The sequence below is a fragment of the Lissotriton helveticus genome, chromosome 12, assembly GCF_964261635.1.
Source record: "Lissotriton helveticus chromosome 12, aLisHel1.1, whole genome shotgun sequence".
NCBI lineage: Eukaryota > Metazoa > Chordata > Amphibia > Caudata > Salamandridae > Lissotriton > Lissotriton helveticus.
The window spans coordinates 861,429,877-861,455,273 of record NC_136073.1 but is presented as its reverse complement, the minus strand read 5'-3'; the positions used below and the strand labels follow the sequence as shown (position 1 = coordinate 861,455,273).

At 46.1% G+C, this 25,397-nt stretch overlaps 1 protein-coding gene across 1 annotated transcript in view; it reads right to left on the bottom strand.

Moving 5' to 3' along the window:
* Positions 1 to 24,221, bottom strand: part of COMP (cartilage oligomeric matrix protein) — a 153,376-nt gene extending 129,155 nt beyond the window's left edge. The window contains exons 1-2 of the mRNA XM_078671385.1: positions 24,067 to 24,221; positions 12,272 to 12,357 (exon numbers count right to left, since the gene is read on the bottom strand). Coding sequence (XP_078527511.1) covers positions 12,272 to 12,357; positions 24,067 to 24,139 — 159 coding nt within the window. The 5' untranslated portion in view covers positions 24,140 to 24,221. The remainder of the gene's footprint in view (positions 1 to 12,271; positions 12,358 to 24,066) is intronic.
* Between the last annotated feature and the right edge of the window lie 1,176 nt (positions 24,222 to 25,397).

Genomic DNA, 25,397 nt, shown 5'->3' with positions numbered 1-25,397 from the left:
CTTTTCAGGCTGGTGTTCTTTCTGAGGTTTTTGCATCGTGCACTCTGGTGACCCACTTCACAAAAAGAAGGGAAAAGGCAGACATTTTCTCTCACAGCTTTATATCTTGTTTAGAGCAAACGTCCAAATTTTAGGGAATTTGCAAAGCATTCAAGGAAAACTCCTAGGAACTGTGGTAGTTTTATTTTTTTGGCCTGGAAATTGGGAAAACATTTTTCTCATGGAAAAACAGATTCCCCCACACATCAATTATACGCGGGCAATGGACACTTGCCCTTTGCAAAAATAGATCATGCTACCGTTATTGATGGGAGAAGATTTGCCTCCATTTTCAAGGCGTGCCCCATCTGCCAGGGGAATGTCGATACAGACAGAATTATGAGTTTTGGGTTAGGACCATGTCGGGACATACAACCGTCAACAACCCTAGATGTGTGACCGTGAAGATAATCCATGCTCACCAATTCCCTTTGCAAGAATCACATTTCAGCAATCCTTATTCTGTCAATCAGCAGTGAGGTTTTGCACTCATAAATACATTTATTTCAGTAGTTGAGGTGCACTTTAATGCCCAAATCGCATTATGAATCGAGTCCCAGGGCTTTTATTTTAAATTACATTTTTATGTGAAGTTAGTATTTTGTTCAGTATTCATGTTTTATGTACAAATTTATTCGAGATTGATATTGTATGGGAGGTCAGAGACTCAAAACAATGTTTTTATCTTATCCTAAATCAGGGTTTCTGATGTTAATGTCTCCTGTGTGGTTAGTTTATCCTTCAGTGTTTTTATTCATATTTTAAGAGTCTTTCGAGGCTAGAGCCTTCTAACTCATGGTTTGTGTTGCAACTAAGGTTAGTGTTCAATTTGTTGGCCGTGTTTGGTCTGAGGTGGCGTCTCTTTGGCGGCTTTCCTTACCCTGGTTAGTGACACTTTAAAGTTAGTATCTCCCTAAAGGCTAATGTCTTATCTGAAGTTAGCGTCTCATTCTTGGTGGCGTCTTATTGGTCATTCGTCTCTCCTTTTTGGGTTGTGTGCTATCCTAAGTTAGCGTTACCTTTGAGATTAGTGCCCTATTAACGGCAAATGACTTATCTGAAGTTAGTGATTCTTTCGTGTTTTTTTTGTCTTAACTGAAGTTAGTGTTTTAATAGAAGGTCAACATCTTATCTGATGATATTGACTCCCAGGAGGTTTGCACCTTAGCTGAGGTTGGCGTTTCATTCGAGGTTAGTGTCTTATTTGCTCTATTTTGAGGTTAGTTTCGATGTTAGCGCGTCAATTGTGCAGCGTCTCATTCGATGTTAGAATCTTATCTGAGAATAGTATCTCTTTGTTGGATATGTTTTTGCACATTTGAAGAAAGGGCCTGATTTCTGGTCATGGCTCCAGGCCTCGAAGTACTGCATTGCGAAAGCCTCATGTAGACGGCATCTACCTTCTCAGAGCTTGCTTTGTGGAGTCGGTGAAGATGTAACCCTCAGGAGGACGCTGCGGTGCCTGAAGTAGCCAAATAAAGCTTTAGGCAACGGATACTCACTTTTTTACGACTTGTTGAATTTCCACAATCTGTTTCCACGCAAGGAACCTCAGAGACTTGAAAGAGGTGCCTGTTTCACCAGCTTGGCAGGTAAAGTGGCCAATGTCTTGCATCAAGTCAACCACTGAAGTGTACCCCATTGTTGACCTTGAGACGTCCTGTACTTTTCACTTCAGAAAAATATGGTTCATTTTCTGGACACCTTACAAATTATGCTTCCTCTGCTCTGGCAGACAGGAACACGGGAAGGAAGGGTCTTTGCCTTCCAGCTTTCAAAAGTAATGACTTGCACACAGAAGCTTCAAGGAAATCACAAGGAGGTGTTTTTTCCCAAAGAACTGGTACCCGTGTGTTTGGTATGACACGGTCGTTGGGGTTCATACATGGCTAACTTACCTTCCAAGGGGTTTCCTCGAGCTGGTTTATCTATCTGTACCTCTCGCTTTATCTTCTGCCACCTTCCAGCATAGCTGCCAAGTATTCATTTTGCTTGTATGTGACATTTCCATGTTTTCAGTATGTTTACACGTGACAGTTCAAATCTCACGTGTCTGACTTTGCATAACACCTTACTGTGGATAGATGAAAGCCGGTACATCCATGTACTGAGACAGGCATCCATCACAAATGATCCCACTTTACGCAATATAATTGCCCAGAGACAAGCTGAAAACAGCTTCAATGAGCTTTAAGCGTGTATGCAAGGCCAGCCTCTCCTCTGCCCTGATGCTGTCATCCAGCCGTGTTTAAAACCTTCAGTGGCTACATGTGACTGCTTGTTTCATTTTCCAATAGGTTCAAATGTACGGACACTTCACACTTCACGAGAGAATGTACTGCTGACCCCAAAGGACTATGAAATAGCGTGACAACAAGGTGTCAAAGTGCTAATGCGGGGAGAATGATTAATTTGCGTTAGTCTAACCCCATATGCGTGATGCTTGACAGAGCTGTTCCAGGATTGGAGGGGGAGGGCGTGTGCCTGCCTCGGTAGCTATCTGAGTGGAAAGACGTCCACACGAGGCCTGGGTCTCAGAATGAATCAGGGAGGGGCTCACTCAGAAAAAACATAATAGAACTGAAAAGTGACAGGGACCTGGTCTAATTACCTCTTTATGTTAGGTGCCCCTTACATCACCAGGTCACTCGAGAACGTTCCGCACTGGTGGAAGCATCTCAGCAGCGTGACGCAGCAGGGAACGTTCTAAGCAACCTTCCTTCCTCTGGGATTGGCTGTCACTGCTGCCACTCACCTTGGAGAGGGAGGTTCTGCGTATACTCTAAAGGAACCTTCCAGAGGGGAAACTTTATACCTGTGCTTATACCCGGTGCTGTCAGCCGTTCCGAAAGACAGGACCAAATTGTAATTGGGAAGAACCCTACAACGCCACTTCCTTCAGCAGGGAGACCCTTAGCCTGTTGCTTCAGAGTGCCATGCTGTAAAATCTTCATCGCGAAACTAACACTGCCATCTGACGGTGACCATCCAGACACTACAAAAACTTTCACACTTCCTCCTGCTTTGACATAGAGGAATAATCAGTCCCCCGGGCCCTGGTGCCACTGCACCTGCTGCACCAAAAGAAAGGAATATATGTTATGTTATGTTAATATTTATTTATAGAGCGCACGTACACCCGTAGGTTTCATGGCGCTAATGTCCAAGGCCCGGATATAGTCCCTATGAGTAGGTCTGCTTGAATAACCACCTTTTCAGGGACTTCCTGAAGGTCAGGAGATTGTCACAATTCCTGAGTGAGAGGGGAAAGGAGTTCCAGAGGGTAGCCGCCAGAAAGGAAAAGCAGCATGCGGGATAATATGTTGTTATCGCGCATACAATCAGTACCCTGATGCCCAAGACCCCAGCAACTTTGTGTTTTCCAGAGCACTGTTTGTAGCTTCACTACTTTCAGACTGTTGTTCTGCATTCATGCCTTCTGTCTCGATTTACACCTTCTGCGGTGACCCACACTATATTCTTTCACACCCACCCTAGGCTTCCAGCCTGCCCTTTCTTCCACAATGTAGACTGCCTCGCACTGTTCGTGAACGTATAGGCTCCACGATGACCCAGCCAATAGTTATTCGTGTTTTACTCACTGTCACCTTTCCTTCTACAGGTACGGTTTGCGTGTCTCGATTCACAGTGTTTGTGATGCTTGCGAGTGGTGTTATGAGATTGCGTGTTGCAAGGGTTTCCCAGCTTTTCCCTTATGCACGTGCCACACCAGGCTGTGATTCCACCATCTTGCACCAGACCAGAGGCAAAGAAATAACACCTCACACTCGCCCAACGATAGGACTGAAACTCAGCAAGAACTGCCCTGGGACAACCCTTTGAGACCTCCAATCCTTAGTGCCCTTTAAAGCAGCCATCCGGTGTTGATAAAAAAAAGCACAGTTCTTCCACTGCGCCCTGCACCGCTAAACACTAACAATCACCAACAATCGCCAGCATTGGATGGAGTCAGCAGGAATTTTAATACATTGTAACATCATTCACTGGTTGACCCCTTGAACTCAGGTCACCTGTTGCTCACCCATCACTCACTGACTGCTGAAGGTCCACAACTCTACTACCTGTTTTTTGGAGGCACTACTGAGATCCAGGTCCGCGTTCGAAGACTCAGTGACCCACCAACTCAGCAGGGATTGCCACATAGAAGGAGCTCAAAAAAAGCATTGCTATCTGGCACGTCCTTGCCCCTATCCGGGCCCACACGATGCAAGGACTCGTGGGTCCGTTCGATGACACTGAGGGTGTAACGTACTTGTTCCAGAACTTCAACGGTATGGAGTCACAATGCCATGACCTCTGTGCCAGCCAGACCATGGTGGAACCCATGAAATTGACCACCAAGGAGACTTGAATGGGGACCGGAAGTGGGCATCTTGCAGATGAATGTGACCGCCAGGACTGGTTGGTTTGTACAGAGTACAACTTGGACACCACCGCTGCTGCGAGGGAGCGTGGAACGGGCTTCCACCCTACATCAGAGACTCATCCTCTCTGTTTGAATTCCACAATAAGTTATAGACCTGGCTTTTCAATTAACCAACCTTCTATAGGCAGGGCTAGGCACGCACACCTGCTCAGCGCCAGGACACCCGCGCGGGTGATAGTGCACTTTACAAATACACATACCATAACGGAGGGGTTCTCGAGACGGATCACTGTACAACCAACTCTGTTTTCTGCCGAGCAATCGCCGAACTAGCACACTCCCTTTCTGATGGGCCGTATAGAGAAAGTTACTAACTTTTTGAGCATCCAACTAGTACCGGAAGGAGAAGAGGAGGTTCACTTCTGGCACAACTGTGCTTATCAAATGAAGGAGGTGGGCTGGCTAACTGAGACCGTCTGGTGTCCTAGGGACTATGTCGATAAGCTGATTCCTTCACTGAAATCAGAGTCTGATATCACTGCATCAGAAGATGTGATCAGCGTCTCTCCCGGAGCATAGAGCGCAGGGAGGAGATGCTTCTCTGCAACATGAACAGGAGGTGGCAGGTAGGTCTGGAGCATGGAGTCATGGAAGGAAGTTTCCACAACCAAGATGGCTGTTACCTGCATGCCATGCAAAACACACAAAATGATGGACGGAATGTTGTTCAATGGCAAAACATTCACCCCCAGTCACAGATCTGGGTTTAATCCATCGTTATTTTGCTCACCACGCCACCCCAGTTCAGACATGGCCATATGCAAATCAGTCTTGACCCTGTGCCTCAAGGGAACAGTCCAGACTGAACTGCCAAGCCATGCCAGGACCAGTGCAGGGCTTCAGGGATGAGAACCCTTGTTTACAAATATAAGGAGGTGAATCAAAGGAGGAAGTGAGCTGAAAAGGAGGGAATAAATCACAAAAAGTCTGATTAATACAACAGAAGTGTTAACGTTTACGTGAATCTTCTGATGAGTTTCGAATCCAGAGTTTGATCCTACAATTGACTTGACTATGACACTTTAATCAAAAAAATACATTTTCAAAACCTCTGGCGCTTGAAACACCTGTGATTTGCCATTGACAGGGCACAATAAAACAATTTAAAGCTCTCCACTGTCCTCAAAAGTAAGTTCAACAACCCCAGTATTATGTTGTATAAATATCATAAGGATATTACAGTAGGAAATGGTCTAAGAAAACAAATTCAGTTTACTAGGGACATTAACATTTATGAATTTCAATGTGGCCTCAGAAGGGGAGGAATTTAACCAGACAGGTTTCCTAGCAATTGCTGGATATTTATAAAGTTCTTCCTACACATCAGAGACAACTAGATTTATTCTGGCACCAACAGGACACACCGTGCCAAATGTCCAGCAGTCCAGGATTGTGATGTTCTGTCTGCTGTCACAGAGCCAAAGGATCATGGGAATAAAGAAGTCTTTCTAAATCCAAAAGACAAATTTATGCCGACACCGCTTACGTGTTCTGAGAGCTCTTAAATCCGCGTTAATGGTGACACTGGGAAAATATCTCAGCAACGATATCCGGATTCGCGTCTCCAAAAGACATAATGTAGTAATCCAGACATCTGCAATTGGGTGTTTCATTGCACTTTCCCACACCGTCCAAGTGTGATCTCATTCAAAAAATGTTCCTCTTGGTTCTAATCCTGTTTGTTTCATTTTGGAAAATAATACTTTGTTGCTCCATTTAAAAATCCTTAGATCATATAACAAAATTTTGATATCGAAGTTTGCAAAACACAACTAAGAAAATTGAAAGATCTGCTTAAAAACAAGCATGAAGGCAAAATAAATTTTTCTAGTGCAAGGGGGTTATTTGAGGTAACCCAATATTTACAGTTCTAAAGATGAGTAAATGTTTATGGAATGGTGATGCTTCTCATTTCTACATGCTCATAAACGCAATGAAGGCGTGGGGTAAGCGGAGACCGACTCTATAACCAGAGCATGGGGAATAGCCATGTTTTTCTGAATTTCCACCATTTTGGGCAGAGTGACAAAGAATATGGGAGTGCCTCGGAGGAAGTTGACTCACAACCAGACTCTTATTCTTCCCAATGGATTTCAGTGCCTGAAAATTAAAATTAAAGGCCAACTCTTAAAACATTTTGTAAGTTTCACGTGGCAATTCATCTGAAAAGGGCAAATGATGATTTATAGAATTAAGATCTGCAGACCTAGACACTTGCAGATGGAACCCACTACTGGAAAAAACCCATAAATACGCTGGAATTTATGCATTTGTAATCTTGGGGTTGATGGTGGGAACATGGTACTGGAAAGGTGGTGAACATCCGCAAAGTCGCAAATTGGTCGGTGTACCCCAACACCCCTAAAGTATTTTTATATCCATCTGCAACATGAGTAGCAAAACTACTGATGTAAGTGGGCTATTGGATGCAATGCGTTCCACTAACAACCTTTGAATGTGCTGTACGTGCTCTATTTGGAGAAACTTGTAGGAAGGTAGGATCCTTCTGGCATGGTTACCCCCACGTTTTGCCTGGTATCTGTGTGTTTTTGACTAGTCTGACTGAGACCTGCTAATCAGGACCCCAGTCACTGTGCTCTCTCCCTGTATTTGACAATGGTAAGTTACTTTGGTACCTTCCCAATTGGCTACTGGTGTACCCAGGTAAGTCCCTAGTATATGGTACTACGGTACCCAGGGCATTGGTACACCAGGGGTCCCCCACGGGCTGAAGCATATATTATGCCACCCATGAGACATCACTCAAATTGTGACTCCCGGCCTGCCATTGCAGCCTGTGTAAGCTGGTGCTAGCACCACTCGCCACAGATATAAGTTTCCTTTTATTTGAGGTCACCGCACTTAAACACTATGTCACCCCGAAGGCTGGCCTTTCAATCCTGAAGGCAGGGTGCTATGTTATAAGTGTGAGGTTGCCTGGCAAGAGCAGGACAACCCCTACAAACTCTGGAGTCGATTCTCTGGGCTTTGTAAGTGTGGTCAGCCATTTAATACGTATAGTGAACATCAAGTCAATTACGAGATGTCCAGCTATATATTGGCTGCACCGAAACCAGTCATGTTTAGTATCAAACATGTTGAAATCCTATCCCAGCACCGATTCCAGTGTTGGATGTAGGGTCCCATGTACTGGGAGGCTCACCTAGGGGGCCCACCTGTATTCCCGGTACTAGCCTTCCAGGGTCTAATGACAGGCTAGTGCTGCTGCCGACCCCAGACACAATTCTGTCCTCCTGCTGCTGAGCCGAGCCCGAGCAGGGGAAGGCAGGACAATAGGCTTCTTGCCACAGGGACCTGTGTCCACCTCCGAGACAGGACTTAGTGTATTGTGCTGGGGGTGCTTGCCAGCGCCATCAGACTGCTTTGAAGGGCACATTTGGTGCCCTCCTTGCATACTCCAGTTAGGACCAGTTCAGGGAGTTGTTGGCTCCCGCTCTGGTGTGAAAATAAACAAAGGACATGGGAGTATCGTCCCCTCTGTCCAGCCCCTCCTCTGGGAGGGTCCCCTGAATCATCCAAACCCTTTTCATAGAGTACTAAAGGGCTTAACTGTGGGTGACTCTTCAGATTCTTCATGGGACAAGATTCAGATCCAACCCCACTTCCACTTCAACCATCTGGGCACCTTGGACTTCGTTGGACTTCGCTTTGGTAACCGAGACTGCATCAAGTAAGAATCCTGCTGCTCCTGGTCTCGTCGTCCTGCCAGTCTTCTGCGTCATCTGTGCCTGTGCTTTATCCAGGTTCTGCTCTGGGCCTGTGGGCATCAAGGACACCCAAATGAATCTCCCTTGAAGTGAAGGAGTCACTCCCCTGCATCTGCAAGCTGACCGGTCTGCTGCTCCTGGTGTCCCGCGGACTTCGAAAGGCTCAGCAACACAGGTGGTGGTTCTGCAACTCCCTCGAGGCCTGCAGTGTCTTCTCAGCAAGTCCTCCAGAGATCTTCGGGCTAAAAGAAGCTCCAGTCTCCAGCATCTGATCCTACCAAGATCTTCTTCCACACCACATCCTCGGCACTGTGTGCCTGATCATTGGCGAGCTGCTCGAGAGCCTCGTGTGACTTTTGTGCCTTTGGCCTGTGGGTCATCTTGAGGGTCTTCTTTGATTTCAGTGAGCTACACTGCTTGCTTGGGGCCTGCTCTGACTCTTCTGCATTTTGGTGAATCCCTTGGACCTTGCTAGTCCCGACAGTGCACCTTCTTCATTTTCCATGCCTGTTGCTGTTGCCAAGGCTTGTTGGTGCTCCTGTCGGACAACGACACCCTGGTTCTCGACTTCAGACATGAGACAGCTCGTGAACAGCTCCTGGTCCTCCACAGTGTCGCCTGGTCCTCACAGCTGCCGCGACAAGGTCACCGGAAACTCTCCTGCATCTTCCGTCATCGGTGGTCATTGGTCTTCCGTGCCTCCTGGTCCTTCCAGAGTGGCATAGACTCTGTCCCCTCTAATTGTAGGGACTTCTCTTCAAGAATCATCCTTGGATTTCACCAGACTCTTTCAACTTCTTTTGCCAGCGGCATCTTCACTGAAGTCCTCTATTGTGGTCTATGGCGGTTTCTGACATCACTTCACACCTATGCACCCGGCTTCCCTGGTGTAGGTATCCTGGTTCCTGGGGCATCCACAGGTGGTGTGACTCTCCAACCTTCCATCTTCTATGAGATTTCTTCAGGGTCCACTGGGAAGGGTCCTTCTTCTTCAAAACTGCTACTGCGACTTCCCCATTGACTTGCATGTAGGACACAGCTGTGTTTCCACTCTGCACATAGCCTCCGTGGGGTACCTGGGTACTTACCTTGGGTGGTTCCTTGGATCCCCAGGTCTTCTGAGTCTTCTGGGCCAGGTCTGACCTTCGGTCACAGTTCGCATTCCACCTCTTTAGTTTATAGTTTGTCTTTCCCTGGAGACCACTGTAATTTGTGCTTACTTACCTTTTTCCTTTTGAAATATTGTGTGTATTGTGTTCATATCTCCGGTTAAGAGATATACAAATGTGTTAGTGAGTGCGTATTATAAATATATCTATTTCTATAACTACACTGTGTGGTTCTATTTCATTTAACCTACACTATATGATTAGGTCTGGTGAAACAAGCTGCTCTACACTCCTTCTGGACTAAGCCTGAAGGCTGCTCTCCACAGATACCACTTAGAGAGCTTTCTATGGTCGTCTAAGACCACTAAAATCACCATAGGGTTGTCTGGACTGGTGCCAGGGTGCTACACTTAAATAAGTGTGCACCATATACTAAGCCAGCCTCCCACAAAACTTAAGAATGAAAGCTAATGTTCAGGTCCATTTGTACTGTAACCCTATTTGTAAAAATGATTAATCTTCCCATGGTGGGAAAGTCACCACATTATGTCTAGGAATACACATGGAAATCTAGATGGTGAAACTAAAAACTAATTAAAAAAATGTGACAATCATAAGTGTAATTCTAAAGCTTTAATATTTTGTGAATGAGGTCTGAATAATAGAACCAATATATGCATGGTATGTCAGCACTGGTTGACCTTGGTGAGACAGGCTTCCCTTCCAGACGTGTTTGGCACACTGGAATAATGGAATGCATGTGTTTGATCATGTTCAGTACAGAGTGATGAAAGTGATCTGCCTCGATTTAGATCATAAAATTTTCACAAGTATATATTACAAGCCATATGTCTTAATCACCTGGCAAGGACACCATTTACACACACAGCTCTCCGCTGCATTTTGAATAGGTTTGCACTATAGAAGTGTCATATACATACATACATAAACAAATACCATTTAGAGGCTTACATGGTCCACAGCTACAACCCCTCAGATTTTTCTGGCAAAATGGTGTACTCTCCAAACTTATTGTATCAGATTCCAAAAAATCTTAGCATACGTAAATACAACTTAAATGCACAAAGGTGAAGCCAAGTATGTGGTCCACTTAGAGGTGAATTTACTGTTGTAAAACGGTTTACTAGATGCATCCGAAGTTTGAAACAGCAGCAAAAGTCCTAGCTTGTATTCACAAACTTTAGTTTGGGCCATCCCCAACCTGGAAAACTTTGGAGATTTACTACTAGCAGCAGCAGGAGTAAATTAATTTCCAGGTGGGAATAGGAAGGGACGCCCTGAAATGAGTTGGTCTGAGGTAAGGGATTCCTCTCCAGAGAACAATATTTTCTACATGGAGGAAAAGAAAGTTACAATTTGCAACTGCTCTCATGCTTGATATTTAAGCCTTCGTAAATGTATACTAAGTATACTCATGTATTGAATGTGTGTAAATAGGAATTTACACCGTTTTTGTGTAGAGTGAAGCCTGTGCCTGTACCTGCTTCTGGAGAATACTCCTGGAAAGCTTTGTGAGTTACCCAAAAAGTAAATTTACTCCAAATAATTTTAATATAGAAAGATAATTGCCTTGGTATTAGGGTATGACACTATTCTGGGCGCAGGTATTGAATAATTTCTTTTTTGAAGGTATTGAGTTGTGAATATAGTGGCATCCCTGTCAGCATCATCTGAATAAAAATATTCAAACATAAATTAATACTGTATTGTAAAATCACACATTTTAGGACAGTAGTTCGTATTACACATATTTTCAACGTGTAGATATCATACATATCTTGTGCCCCACTGCGTTCGTGTCCAGGCTGTGCAGCACCCAAGGAGACTGTGGCCCACCTATTCTTTGCCTGCCCTGCCTACAAAGTGGCCCGGAAAATCTGGCTGAAACCTGTGTGCAGGGAGTTGGGGTTGAGGTGTCACAGTCAGGCACTACGTGTACTTTCTTCAGATTCATCATCCACCTTTATGATATGCGGGGTGGCAAAATTTCTGGGTAGTGTGTGGGTGACGCGCTCCCGGTTACTGAAATTGCACTCTAGGGAACTAACGGTCTGATGTTGTAACCGTTGTAGTAAGCTAGTGACTGTGGTGCATTCCGTAAACCCAGGACTCTTCTTTTATATGCTGTAGCATTTTATAGTTTTTAGTGGGAGAATTGATAAAGTATAAAGTACTATGTATATGTATTCTTTTATGGTGATCAAATTTGCCGAATAAAGATTATTATCAATCAATCAAAACATATCTTGTGCAAATTTGAAATCACACATAGTGAATAGGAATTGTATGATTTATTTCTTATAATACTCACCAGAATGCAATATTTTTTGTACATTTTTTTTATAAACCAAGTAACTGGACTAACTATTCGTCATTTCACATGAACTGTACTTTGTATGCCCGATAACATTGTGTCAATGGCTATGAACCTTGCTATAGCTCTATATAGTTTATGGAAAGGGAAAAGATTCTGTAAAGATGTCTGGGAGTCCCTCTTTCGACATGTGGGGCTAAATACGATCCCCGTACGAACCTATCTTTAGACCGAGATTGGAATTATTGTCCACCAAACATTGAAGCTCTGTCATTTCCCCCCGGTAAATTTAGACAGGTCAAACCACATGAAATTTACCATAGAAAAAAAATCTGGTATTTTCTGATGCATCTTGTAATGCACCAATTCTGCAAGTAATTGACCATTTTTCAGGGGAATTCTCAGCTTGGGAGATAGGGACAGGACTTGCCAAATCCCTCACTCTGGGGTAATGGTATTTGCCAAGTTTTGTAAGTACCCTTTGCCCCTTTTAGTCCCACTCATGACCAGGGCCTTGGAGAGGTATCAGTCACTTGGGGAACAGAGAATATCTCAATCACATTGATGTCGAGAATGTGTAGATTCACAAATACTTCCCTTCTTATCCCCTTACCTGTTGTTTCAGCAGGTCTCTGACTTCCTTCAGCACTGAGTTTGACTGCCTCATCTCTGCAAGCATTTGAGATTCTGTTTGTGCCACTAATAAAAAAAAAAAGATTTGCACAAGCAAAACATGTGTGAAACTTCATTTATATGGCGCTCTTGACAAAATACTTTTAAAAAATGTAATACAAACCAAACAATTGCATACCTGAATTTTGGTTTTCCGTTATCTAATGACTACAATTGGCATGACTACTTTAAAGACTTTTCAGTTTCTCATGATTACAGAATGACTTGTCTATATTGAGGACTTTTTCATATTGAATTATGTTTATTGTTTATTTATTGCATAGGCCATTATATGGTATATGACATATATCAAAGATCAGTCAATAGTACTTTAGAGTGTATTGGGAATCGCATGGTATAAGATTATCATTGTACCTGAAAGTTACAAACGGCAGCAGGATATTTGGACACGAAGGGGAATCTTCACAAAAACGAGTATGAGTAAGTAGTAATACTATGTAGTACAGGAGAGTAGCCAGAAAACAATGAAATACCCTCCACTTTGAACCAAAGCTCTTCTGGCACCAAGCAAGAGAAGCAAGTCACCATGGCCCTCCCTAGAAGAGTTTGCTTGTTTCTTCCAGCCGAGCATCGATTAATTCATTTCTTCCTTCCATCCACCCTCTGATGATCACCAGTTCCCCTTTACATTCTGTCATTCATTCAGTCTTTCATCCAACATTCAGTCTGTCCTCATTCTGTCCTTCTGTAGTAGGGGATCTCTGTGTATAGTCATAATCTAGTGAATAGTCCCGCCCATGTGCGCGGACCCCGGAGCAATAAAAAATAATCTCTTAAGCTGTCAAAACATGCAGACCTGCATAGACACTTAAGAGAATTTAAAGACAGATAATGCAGCCTATATCCACAGGCTACACTGTCCAATACTTCAACTGGAAATTCCACCAAAAACCACAACAGCACAGCCTGTCCAGGGTTTTCCACAGAGAAAAACCTTGCTTTTAACAGCAAAACCCTCTGGAATGATAGAGAGGAAGGAGTGGACAGACAAGCCCCATAGGCTGCCATTATGTGGCTCAAAACAGGATACTGTGCCTTTAAGAGAACCCTCCAGAAGCCTCACAGTATCCCAGAATGCAGTGCAGGTCCCTCTCACCTTCAGTTCTTTTTTCCGGCTCCTGCTAGCAGGACCCTGGAGCATTAGCTCTTCTTTTCTGAGCTTTTTCTATGCTATTTTTGTGATATTTTTGGATTTTTGTAGCTTCACTCGACGTCTTTGGCCTTTATCTGCATTCTGCTGTGGTTTTTTGGCAGACTTTCTGCAGTCTTCTTGTCTTCAGACTATTTGTAGTCTGACATGTGCTTGTCTGCAGCTGAGCTGAAGGCCGAAGCTGAAGCTCACAGGGTTTGTACTCTGTGCTTGCCTGTGTCTTTGGACACCTGTCTTCTCTGTACCTTCTTTTCTAGGGGGCTTCGGCTTCCAGGTTTCAAACAGAGGAGTGTGAAGGCATCTTCAGCCTCTGGGTGAGGTGAGGGTAGGTCCTCTACCGAGTCCCATGCTGTAATCTCTGGGGTTCTCCCCAGTAAGGGCACGTCTGAGCTATGACGCGGTTCCAGTCGGCGTTGGGGCCGTCGTGGAGTGCCTGGACGTCATGTAGTGCCTCGACGTCGACGTCATGTAGTGCCTCGACGTCGACGTCATGGAGTGCTTCGACGTCGACGTCATGGAGTGCTTCGACGTCGACGTCATGGAGTGCTTCGACGTCGACGTCATGGAGTGCTTCGACGTCGACGTCATGGAGTGCTTCGACGTCGACGTCATGGAGTGCTTCGACGTCGACGTCATGGAGTGCTTCGACGTCATGGAGTGCTTCGACGTCGACGTCATGGAGTGCTTCGACGTCATGGAGTGCTTCGACGTCATGGAGTGCTTCGACGTCATGGAGTGCTTCGACGTCATGGAGTGCTTCGACGTCATGGAGTGCTTCGACGTCGACGTCATGGAGTGCTTCGACGTCGACGTCATGGAGTGCTTCGACGTCGACGTCATGGAGTGCTTCGACGTCGACGTCATGGAGTGCTTCGACGTCGACGTCATGGAGTGCTTCGACGTCGACGTCATGGAGTGCTTCGACGTCGACGTCATGGAGTGCTTCGACGTCGACGTCATGGAGTGCTTCGACGTCGACGTCATGGAGTGCTTCGACGTCATGAGGTGCCTCGACGTCATGGAGTGCCTCGACGTCATGGAGTGCCTCGACGTCATGGAGTGCCTCGACGTCATGAGGTGCATCGACGTCGACGTCATGGAGTGTCTCGACGTCGACGTCATGGAGTGTCTCGACGTCGACGTCATGGAGTGTCTCGACGTCGACGTCATGGAGTGTCTCGACGTCATGGGATGTCTCAACGTCGACGTCATGGAGTGTCTCGAGGTCGATGTCATGGGTCAGTGAGGCTAGACGTCATGGAGCGGTGAGGCTCGACGTCATGGAGCGGTGAGGCTCGACGTCATGGAGCAGTGATGCTCCTTTTGGGGCATTGGTCTCTTGGGCTCTGCCCTCTTCCGTTGGGTCCGGCCGTCACCGTTAGGGATGGCTCGGCGTCTCCGTGTTTGACACCTAGTGACATTTTGACGTCTGAGTGTTGGTTGTCGTAGAGACAGTCACTATCTTAGTGATGGTGACGTCGTAGTGAGGTCGGCGTCATGGGTTACAGCCGCAGAGTACTGCCGGCTCTTGACGCCTGGGTCTGGTTCCAGGCCTTGCTCCTTGGTGAGCCTCCCGTCGTAGAGGGGACTTTGTGTTCCCGGCACCTTCCACTCACGACGCAGAGCAGTTGATCAGCGTCGAGGAACCCTTCTGATGGGGAGTTGGTGGTTACTCACCACGTGTACGCGGTGGACGTTTGTCCTTTTGCTTAGTTTTGAGTGCTTGCATGCCTGCACGTCTGCTAGGTCGCCTCCTGCTCATCCACTACTGGTGAGACCACCGGGGATGTTTCAGAATCCTCTCGGTTCCCTCTTCCGTCCACCACCCCAGGGGCCTTTTGCCCCTCAGTCTGCGAACCTCCGTGTCTTGATGCCAGGGATGCATCTGCCATGAGTACGGGGAGTCCCTCTCCGACTCTTTACTGGTTGGCGGGACTTACCTTTCGTCCACTACCGCTTGGCAGGAGGTTCTGGCTCCGACCGTGCTCCTGACTTGGTCGCAGGGGTGGCGGCATGTGGACCTCGCGCTGTGGCCCGCTGTTGTTGGACCGTTGTTGTGAGATCCCTCTGTGGGGGGGTTTTCTTAACCGATTTGTGGTTCCTCTGCCGAGAGACAGGAGGGAAGCCTTACATGAGGTGGTCTAATGGCCTGATAGTTTCGGTTTTAGGCATCGGTGTCGGAGCGAAGTTTTTCTCTCCTGCCGACCCCCAGGTATTGTGGGTTTGTCCTACGTTGCCATACTTTTCTTCGCCTGACGTCCCTGCAGCCTGCGGCTCAGCAGTGTGCTTCTACTCTCCTGTTCTTTGGGCGGCCCTTGGGTTGCCATCAGAGTAGTGAGTGGCCCGCACGAAGTCTGAATCGGAGACTTTTGGACGGCTGTAGGTTTGGGGCGCGGAGAACGGCCTGAGGCCTTCTGCCCTTTCTAGCGGCGTTTTCCTCCCAGGTTTTGCCGGTGGTCCCGGGCCGCCATTTAATGCTTTACAAGTATGTTGTGCGCATATGCGGGAGAGCTTGTGGCTCCTCGGCGAACAAAGGCCGGCTGGGTCTGAGTCAGTCTTCGATTCATCGGCCCTCCTCCAGCACTTCCTCCGGTTGGCTCGCGGTTTCAGCGGTGCGAGCTCTAAGCAGAGGCCGTTGTCCTGTTTAGGACAAGGGCGGTAGAGGGCGTACCTCTGTCCCAAAGGGGGAGAGGTCTGTGCTCCCGGTTCTTCTGGTTCACGAGAAGGACAGGTACGAGTTCAGGCCCATTCTGGATTTGCGACAAGCAAACAAGTGGATTCGCAGTAGAGGAGTTTCGCATGCTGTCGTTGCATCAGGTTTATACTCAGCTGCAACAGGGAGATTGGCTTGGTGCCATAGATCTACGGGATGCATACTCCCATGTGCTCATTGCACACAGGAAGTTCCTGCGATTCCAAGTCGGCGCTCATCATTATCAGTACTCAGTACTGCCAGTCGGGCTGAGGTCTGCGCCCAGACTATTCTCGAAGTGCATGGCAGTGGTAGCTGCACGCCTGTGGAAAAACGAGGTGGCTTCTCTAACCGTGCCTGGACGATTGGTTGGTCAGGGCCTCCTCCTTCTCGGAAGCTCAGGCGCACTTCAAGAGGACGTGCGTTCTCTGGAGCGAGCTGGGGTTGCACATCAACATGTCCAAGTCTGTCCCCATTCCGGTCCAGTGCATACAGTACTTGGGAGCCTCCGTCGATACGCTGTCAGCAAGTATGTCTTCTTCGGAGGAGAGTCGATTATCTCCCCTTGGAAAGGCTCAGGCTCTTGTGACCGCCCCATCTGCGGCAGTGGAGACGGTGTCTTCTCTACTGGGGTCGGTGGCCTCTTGTATATTCCTCACGCCACACGCACGGCTGCTCATGAGACCTTTGCAGGAGTGCTTGGAGGATCAGTGGGATTAGAGGAAAGGATCCTTGGTCGATAAGATACGACTGTCTCTGCGTGCTCTTTAGTCTCTGAAGTGGTGGTGTTCAGCTGAGAATCTCCTAAGAGGGGTTCCCTTTCACAAGGACATTTCCGCACAGACTGTCGTGACGGGTGCGTCTCTCCACGGCTGGGGGGGGGGGCGCTTTCCGGAGACTTGCAGATACAAGGTACGTGGTCCCCGAGGGAGTCCACGTATCACATCATTTTCTGGGAACTCAGAGCTGTTCCCTTGGCATTGAAGGCGTTTCTTCTGTCCCTCCAGACCAACTCTCTGCTTGTACAACGGACAATTTGACCACAATGTATTACCTCAACAAGCAGGGGGGTTCGAGATCGCGCACTCAGTCGCAGGAGGCGCGGGCGATCTGGCGACTGACTCTAACGGCTACCCATCTGCCAGGTGTGCAGAATGTTCAGGCAGACGTGCTGAGCAGACTGATTCAGGAAAGCCACGAATGTGTCATAAACGACGAAGTACTAGGAGAAGTCTTCGGCGAATGCCGAAACTTCGCCTCCAGGTACTGCCTGTGGGGGAGCTGCGGAATGCGTTCTGGATTAACTGGTCGAACAGCTTTCTGTGCGCCTTTCCACCCTTTCCCTTGATTACGGCGGTGTTCATCAAGCTGTCCCAGTCCAGGGCGCGGATGATCCTGATTGCCCCGGAATGGCCCAGACAGTGGTGGTTCACGGACCTGCTTCACCGGTCTCTCCGTCCTCTCCTACGGAAGCCTTGCAGGCCGGACCTTCTCGCAAAGGTCAGGGGGCAGACGTTGCACCCCAATCTCTCGTCTTTGAGTTTGGCTGCATGGCTCTTGAGATAGTGTGATATGGCCATTTGAATCTACCAGAAGTTTGTATGGATATACTGAAGGAGGCTAAGCATCCTTCCACTAGGACTTCTTATGCTTACTAGTGGAAGAAGTTTTTGCTTCTGGTGCAAGTCCAGGGACCATGACCTGTCGACGTGTAAGGAAGATGTCTTCCTTCTGTATCTTCTACGCCTGGCGCAGTCGGGCCTTATGTCTAATCCATTACGGTTCATTTTGCTGCGCTGACTGCCTACAGGAAATGCCCTTCAGACTTCCTTCTTCCAGATCCCTGTGATCAAAGTTTTTTTTTGGAAGGCTGGAAGAAAGCATTCCCTCCTGTCTGGCTTCCTTCGCCTTCATGGGAATTGAATGTGGTGCTGTCCAGATTGATGTAGGAGCCTTTTGAACCTATTCATAGGGCTTCGTTGCAGCATTTGTCCTGGAAGGCGGCGTTCCTCGTGGCCATCACATCGGCCCGCAGGGGGAGTGATATTCAGGCGTTGTGTTGCCAAGGACCTTATACTGTATTTCATACTGCTGAGGTTGTTACGCATACTCACCCTTAATGTCTTCCTAAGGTTATTTCTGGTTTTCATGTCAACCGGACAATAGCTTTGCCTACGTTCGTTCAGAATCCGGCATCTCCAGCGGGAAGGTCCCTACATTCCCTGGATGTTAGGAGGGTGTTGGAATTTTATCTGGCTAAAACCAGAGAGATTCGTGGTTCAGATCTATTGTTTGTCAATTATGGATCAGTCTGGACCGGTCTTGCTACCTCAAAACAGTCCATCTCTAGGTATATTGTGTCCTGTACAATATTGTGTTACCTACAGACTAATACGACCTTAGGAGGTAAACCTAAGGCTCATTCCACCAGGGGCAAAGCTGCCACGACTGCTTTGCTGCTTAATGTTCCGATTGCAGAAATCTGCAAGGCCGCCACTTGGAAGACGGTCCATACCTTGGCTAAGCATTTCTGTCTGGACACTGTTACCAGGGCAGATGCTCAGGTTGGGCAGGCTTCGCTGCGAAATTTGTTCGCACAATAGTGGTGTTATTTCTCGTTTCTCCACCGCCGCTTTGGTGTGGGGATGGGCTTGCCATTCTATTCACTAGATTATGACTATACACAGAGATCCCCTACTACAGAAGGAGTAGTTTCTGTCCTGTAACTCCAGTTCTGTAGTAGGGGTATCTCTGTTATAGTCATAAGCGCCCGCCCTCCTCCCCGGTGGAGAGAGATATTCATGTAAGGAATGCTACAGGTCTGGCGTGTTGCGCCTTCAAAAAGAACTGAAGGTGAGAGGGACCTGCACTGCATTCTGGGATACTGTGAGGCTTCTGGAGGGTTCTCTTAAAGGCACAGTATCCTGTTTTGAGCCACATAATGGCAGCCTATGGGGCTTGTCTGTCCACTCCTTCCTCTCTATCATTCCAGAGGGTTTTGCTGTTAAAAGCAAGGTTTTTCTCTGTGGAAAACCCTGGACAGGCTGTGCTGTTGTGGTTTTTGGTGGAATTTCCAGTTGAAGTATTGGACAGTGTAGCCTGTGGATATAGGCTGCATTATCTGTCTTTAAATTCTCTTAAGTGTCTATGCAGGTCTGCATGTTTTGACAGCTTAAGAGATTATTTTTTATTGCTCCGGGGTCCGCGCACATGGGCGGGACTATTCACTAGATTATGACTATAACAGAGATACCCCTACTACAGAACTGGAGTTACAGGACAGAAACTACTCCATCTGTCTGCTCATCCATATCCAAACCTATCCAACTATCTTCAAACCTATCCATCCTTTTAGTCAGTCATCCATCCTTTCACTTACCTATCCCCCTTCATCCATTCATCCATCCATCCATATTTCCAGTCATTCATTAATCCTTTCACTCATCCATCCATCCTTTCACTCATCCATCCGCCCTTCGACCCATCCATCCACCCTTCAACCACTCCATCTGCCCTTCAACCCCTCCATCTATCCATCCATTTACTCTTTCACTCATCCATTCATCCTTTCACTTGCTCATCCATCCATCCACCCTTTCCCTTATTTGTCCATCCATGCACCCTTTCACTCATCAATCCGTCTACCCTTACATCCAGCCATCCATCTACCCTCCCCTTTGCTCATCCATCCTTACATCCCTCCTTTCACTCATCCATCGATCTGCCGTTTCACTCAGTTCATCCATCTGATGATTCATCATCCCCCTACCCTTTCACTTATTTATACATCTTTTTACTCTCTTATCCGCCCATCCTTTCTCTCATCCACCAACCCACCATTCACCCTTTCACTCACTCATCCATCCATTTATCCTTCCTCCCTTTCACTCACCTATCCTTATATCCATCCTTTCATTCATCCATCCATCCACCATTTCTCTTATACAGCCATCCATCCATTTACCTTTTCACTCATCCATCCATCCTTTCACTCGCTCATACATACATCTATCCATCCATTAATTCCTTAATTTGTCCACCCATGCACCGTTTAGCTCATCAATCTGTCTACCCTTTCATCCAGCCATCGATCTACACTCCATTTCGTTCATTCATCCTTACATCCCTCCTTTCACTCATCCACCCTTTCACTCATCCATCCATCTACTGTTTCACTCAGTCCATCCACTGATCCATCCATCCACTTACCCTTTCACTTATTGATACATCTTTTCACTCTCATCTATCCATCCTTTCTCTCATCATCCATCCACCCACCCTTGTACTCATTCATCATTCATCCTTCCTCCTTTTCACTCACACATCCTTACATGTATCCTTTCACTCATTCATCCATCCACCATTTTACTCTCACATCCATCCATCCGTTTACCCGTCCACTCATCCACCCTTTCATTAATCCATCCATCCATTCATCCATTCTTCCTCCCTTTCATTCACCCATCCTTGCATCCATCCTTTAACTCATTCATCCATCCACCATTTCACTTACACATCCATCCATTTGCCTTTTCACTCATCCATCCAACCATTCACCCTTTGACTCATCCATCCACCCACCCTTGCATCCAGCCATCCATCTTCCTTCCTTCACTCATTCATCCATTCTTTCACTCACCCACCCTTCCATCCCTCCTTTCAACCCACAATCCGGCCTCTTACTCCATCCGTCTGTCCATCAACCATCTAGTTATCCTTTCACTCATCATCCATCCTTTCACTGACTCATCCACCCATCCTTTCTCTCATCATCCATCCACCCTTTTACACATCCATTCGTCCTTCCTCCCTTTCACTCACCCATGCTTACATACATCCTTTCACTCGTTCATCCGTGCATCTATCCAGTCATTCATCCCTTCACTCACCCACCCATCCTTTCACTCACTCACCCATCCTTTCACTCACTCACCTTCCCATTAATGATGAGCCTTTGTCTGCTGAGTTGCTTACAGAAGAAGCACCCATAGTTTTACATTTTAGTTGTAAATGTAGGTGTGGCAATAGAGAGTGGGCACAACAAAGGGTTGTTTAAGTAGAAGCACAAGGAGGGGCGGGGCATGCAAATAGAAAAAAAACACCTACAGACGGGCCAGTCAGTTGTAGGACAAAGGTTCATCCTACATCTACTACAGTAATACTGCAGCTCAAACAGACTCATCTGTACTCCATCGAAGCGCTGGAGTAAGTCACACACCACATATGGCCAGTCACAGGCGCTGCAAGGGAATCACATACCAATCAACAGAGGCAGGGAACGCCACTATCAGCCAAAGACCTACGCCAAAAATAAAATAAAATAAAGGAAAAAACGGCCTTACAGGTTTAGATATTATGGACACCTATACAGATCACATCCTAAAAGTATTTAAAAAATATTTAAATATTACCTTAATATAATATATTTTTTAAATGTCATACGATGTTGTACATGGTATGTATGTATGCACAGTGCACAATGGAAAATGGCGTCTCTTAACCATACATGGGGTATTTGTTTGCCAGATTATTAGTGGAGCCTGTGACCTAGCTTAATAAGAAAAGAAGAGATTGCTCTCAGAACCTCGGGCACTTTCATTTCTTTCTCATTATCACTTTGTACGAAAAACAGTGACAAGTGCAATAATCTGCACTGCTGTTGTGTGAGTTGTTAACATTTCAGCTTTTTAACTTACAGTGGATCGGAAGCAGCAACGTTTTTGGAAAAATGTTGCAGTAGCTTTCAGAATTTCCAAAAATGTCTTCATGTGGCATACTTTCTCAGGCATGCAGAAACAAAAACAGCAGATAGTTGTTAAAAATACAATAAATGAACACCCTAATACCAATGGTGGGTACATTTCAAAATGACTGGAATGGCAAAGTGCCCATGAAAATTAAATGAGGAAAGTTTGAAAATTGATTCATGCAGTCCCTGCAAATTGAAAGCCAAGATTGCATACAATTTAGCCTTGTAAAAAAACACATTGGTAACATATATGATCAGAGAGCAATCAAAATATGCAACAAAATCTCAAATGAAGAGGGTAGACGGCAGGTCAGGGCAATTCCTATCCAGTTCATAATTGGATGCCGCGTTGCTTGGCAGCTGAGACTGAGGTCCTCGTCTGAGTGATGAGGCCAGGGACCCCACCGCGTCTGCGTCTGACTGATACCCCTCCGTGCCCATGCTGCCGCCATCCTCTCATAGGCCTTCATTATTAGTGACCCGGTAAATGGACTGCGTTGCCCCACCACTGGAGAATTGGCGTAGCAAGGGCCCGTAATACAAGAAAGGAAATTGGGCCCCGCATCTCCTGGTTTAATAGTGAAAAGGTTACCACAAGATGGGGTGACTTGAGGTCTTCATACCTCTGGGCCCTGGTGCAACTGCACCTGCTGCACTATTGAATGCTAAGACCTTTGTCCAGTTATTACCAATACCAGGGACATTGGTAACCCCATGTATAGGGAACCACCACGCCCCCGCTCTGCCAAAAGTCCTAACTAGGCCCTCAATAAACACGCTGAAGCACTTGACCAGGCGACCAACCCCCGCCAACCACTAACTACCAGCGGGCATTGCACAAGTTTTTAAAAGTTGCCCCAGCAGGGAATATGTTAGGAAATTTCTGGGACTGACATCCAGGCAGGACAGCCATTGGACATGTTACAAATTGCTATGTGAACCCTTAGTGCATTCTCACAGGATATGGGATGGCCCCTGAGCACACTTTTCCAACCAAATCCAAACAGAACCTAGTGTGGGTTGCTGTGTCACACTTCTTATCAAAAATAAAGGTAAGCGAGCTAAAAAACATGAAGAATGCATTAAAAAGAAAGAGAAGCGAGGAATCAAAGCGTGTGTCAGATGAGAGAGAAATGCGGGGGCTGCCATAATAATTGTTAAGACAATAAATGTTCGTGCTGCAGTTTTCCCGCCTCGAATTATGAGAATTCTATTGAAGAGGAGAGAGCTGCATGTTATTTACATTGCAGGCACGTCTTCTATAGGGTTGTCTTCATATATATGGACGTTTTTCCCTGTATGACCCTGGTGAGAAGCCCTGTCTGAGTTCAAACACATAATGGCTGCTTCTTGCTCTCACGAAGACCTTCGGGCAACCTATGGATTAGAAATCAAACATTGCACAAGAGCTGGCTTGGGACAGTCATAAAACCAGTAAAGGGGCCCTGTTTTGAAGGGGCTTTGACCTTACCCAAAAAAAACTAAAATATGCCCAGAACAGACGTCAGCCTGTTGTAGTTCTAGACTTAAGATATTTTTAAGACTCAACTTTCTGGCTTTGTTCTGAGAATGACATCACAGTACGGCTGAAAACCCAAGGTGGCGTCATCACGCATAGCAACGTTCTAGAGCGCCTCTGGATAGCTCCTTTCAAACAGCTTTAGGACTGCTTAAGCCAGGTGAGATGCACTGGTTTTTAAGCAGTTTATTCTGGCTTGAAACAGTCTTAGCAGCGATCTATAACATCCTTTAGGATAAAGACAGTCCTAAAACTGCATTTTCTGCCTTAAAGCACCATTGGGATTATATTAAGGCTGGAAATGTGGCCCTATCCTCAAAGGGTACTGTCCTCATCTTAGACAGTTTAACACTATATATTCTGTGTCATGGACAGTCTTATGCAGGGGAAAAATCTTTGTAAATAGGACCAATATTTCCTGAATTAAGACAGTCTAAAATCAGTTTTAAGTGAGGTAAACAAACGTAAGTAATTCACGTCTATGTATTTGCAATGCACCTAAGTTGCAGAATAAAACCATATCGGCGCTATAAAATTGAAAAAAAAATCAGATAAATGCTTTTTTTTTACCGCAATGCACAGCAGAAATTGCATTTTAATCTTACCTCTTCCAGTGGACGATTGACTCGACGCGCCATAAAAAGCCAAGAAACTGACAGACCAAAAATACAGAAACATTTTGGAGTCCAGGAGACTTCTTCCCTGACAGGAATGCCCCAGCCCGCTTGCAGCTTTGGTCTGTGGTTGTGTCTGCAGCTCCAGCCCTTTTTCCAAGTTTTAAACTTTCTTTCCTTCCCCTGAAGGATTTACTCTGTGACGCAGAGCAGGGCGCACGTCACCTTCTGGCCCGTCCGGAGTGTGGAAGTTACACAAATAAGCAATGTGATAAAGCCATTATGAGGAGCTCGCAGCGAGAACTGGCAGCGAACAACCTCTGGGGCAAAATAAACGTCCCCTCGGCCAGAGATGAAGGGGCAGGAGGGAAGCAGAGGGGACCGGCCTACCCGGAAATAAGAAGAAATCCAGAAGATGCTTGTTAGAGGCCTGTAGGGCTGGAGCTGAGTCAACCCTGTGCCAGATATGCAACTGACACTTTCCCAGCCCGATAGGCCTTACGGATGAAAAAGCTGTTCAGGAAATATATATATATTGTATTGTAATTGCATTTATATAGCGCTTACTACCCCTGACGAGGCGTCAAAGCGCTTTTTCGGCGAGTAGCACACTACTCCGGGACCCACAGAGGATTAGTGTTGAATTAGTATAGTGAAACATGCAAGTACATTTTAAGTGGTGGATAGGGTAGTCAGTTATTTGGATTCGGAAGGATAGCAGAAGGATAGAAGAGGAAAGAAGGCTTGTATTTATATGTCGCTTGTTACCCCTGATGGTGTGTTGAAGCACGCTACTCCGGAAGCCCATAAAGGATTAGTGCTGAATTAGTATGGTGAAATATGTAAGTAATTTGAGTGGTGGATATTAGTCAGTTATTTGGAGTGAGAAGGATAGCGGAGGGATAAAAGGGAAGAAAGGTTTGCATTCATATAGATAGCACTTGTTACCCCTGATGGGGTGCTGAAGCGCTTTTCTGGCGAGTAGCACGCCACTCCGGAACCCATACAAAGGATTAGTGGTGAATTAGTATAGTTGAATATATATATACATATACATATATATGTATATATATATATATCTATATATATATATATAGATATATAGATAGAGAGAGAGAGAGAGAGAGAGAGAGTTGAAATAAAATATTAGATACCAAGCTCAAAAAATAAAATAGTAAATCTGTTTCTTCTGAAATCTATTCCACCACAGTGCTAAATGATATTAAATTGTTTAATTCTTAGATATGCTTGCATTTTTGGTACCAAAACGTATGCATTTCCTTTTCTTCATTCGGATGCCCAGTTATGAAGTATTTTCAGAT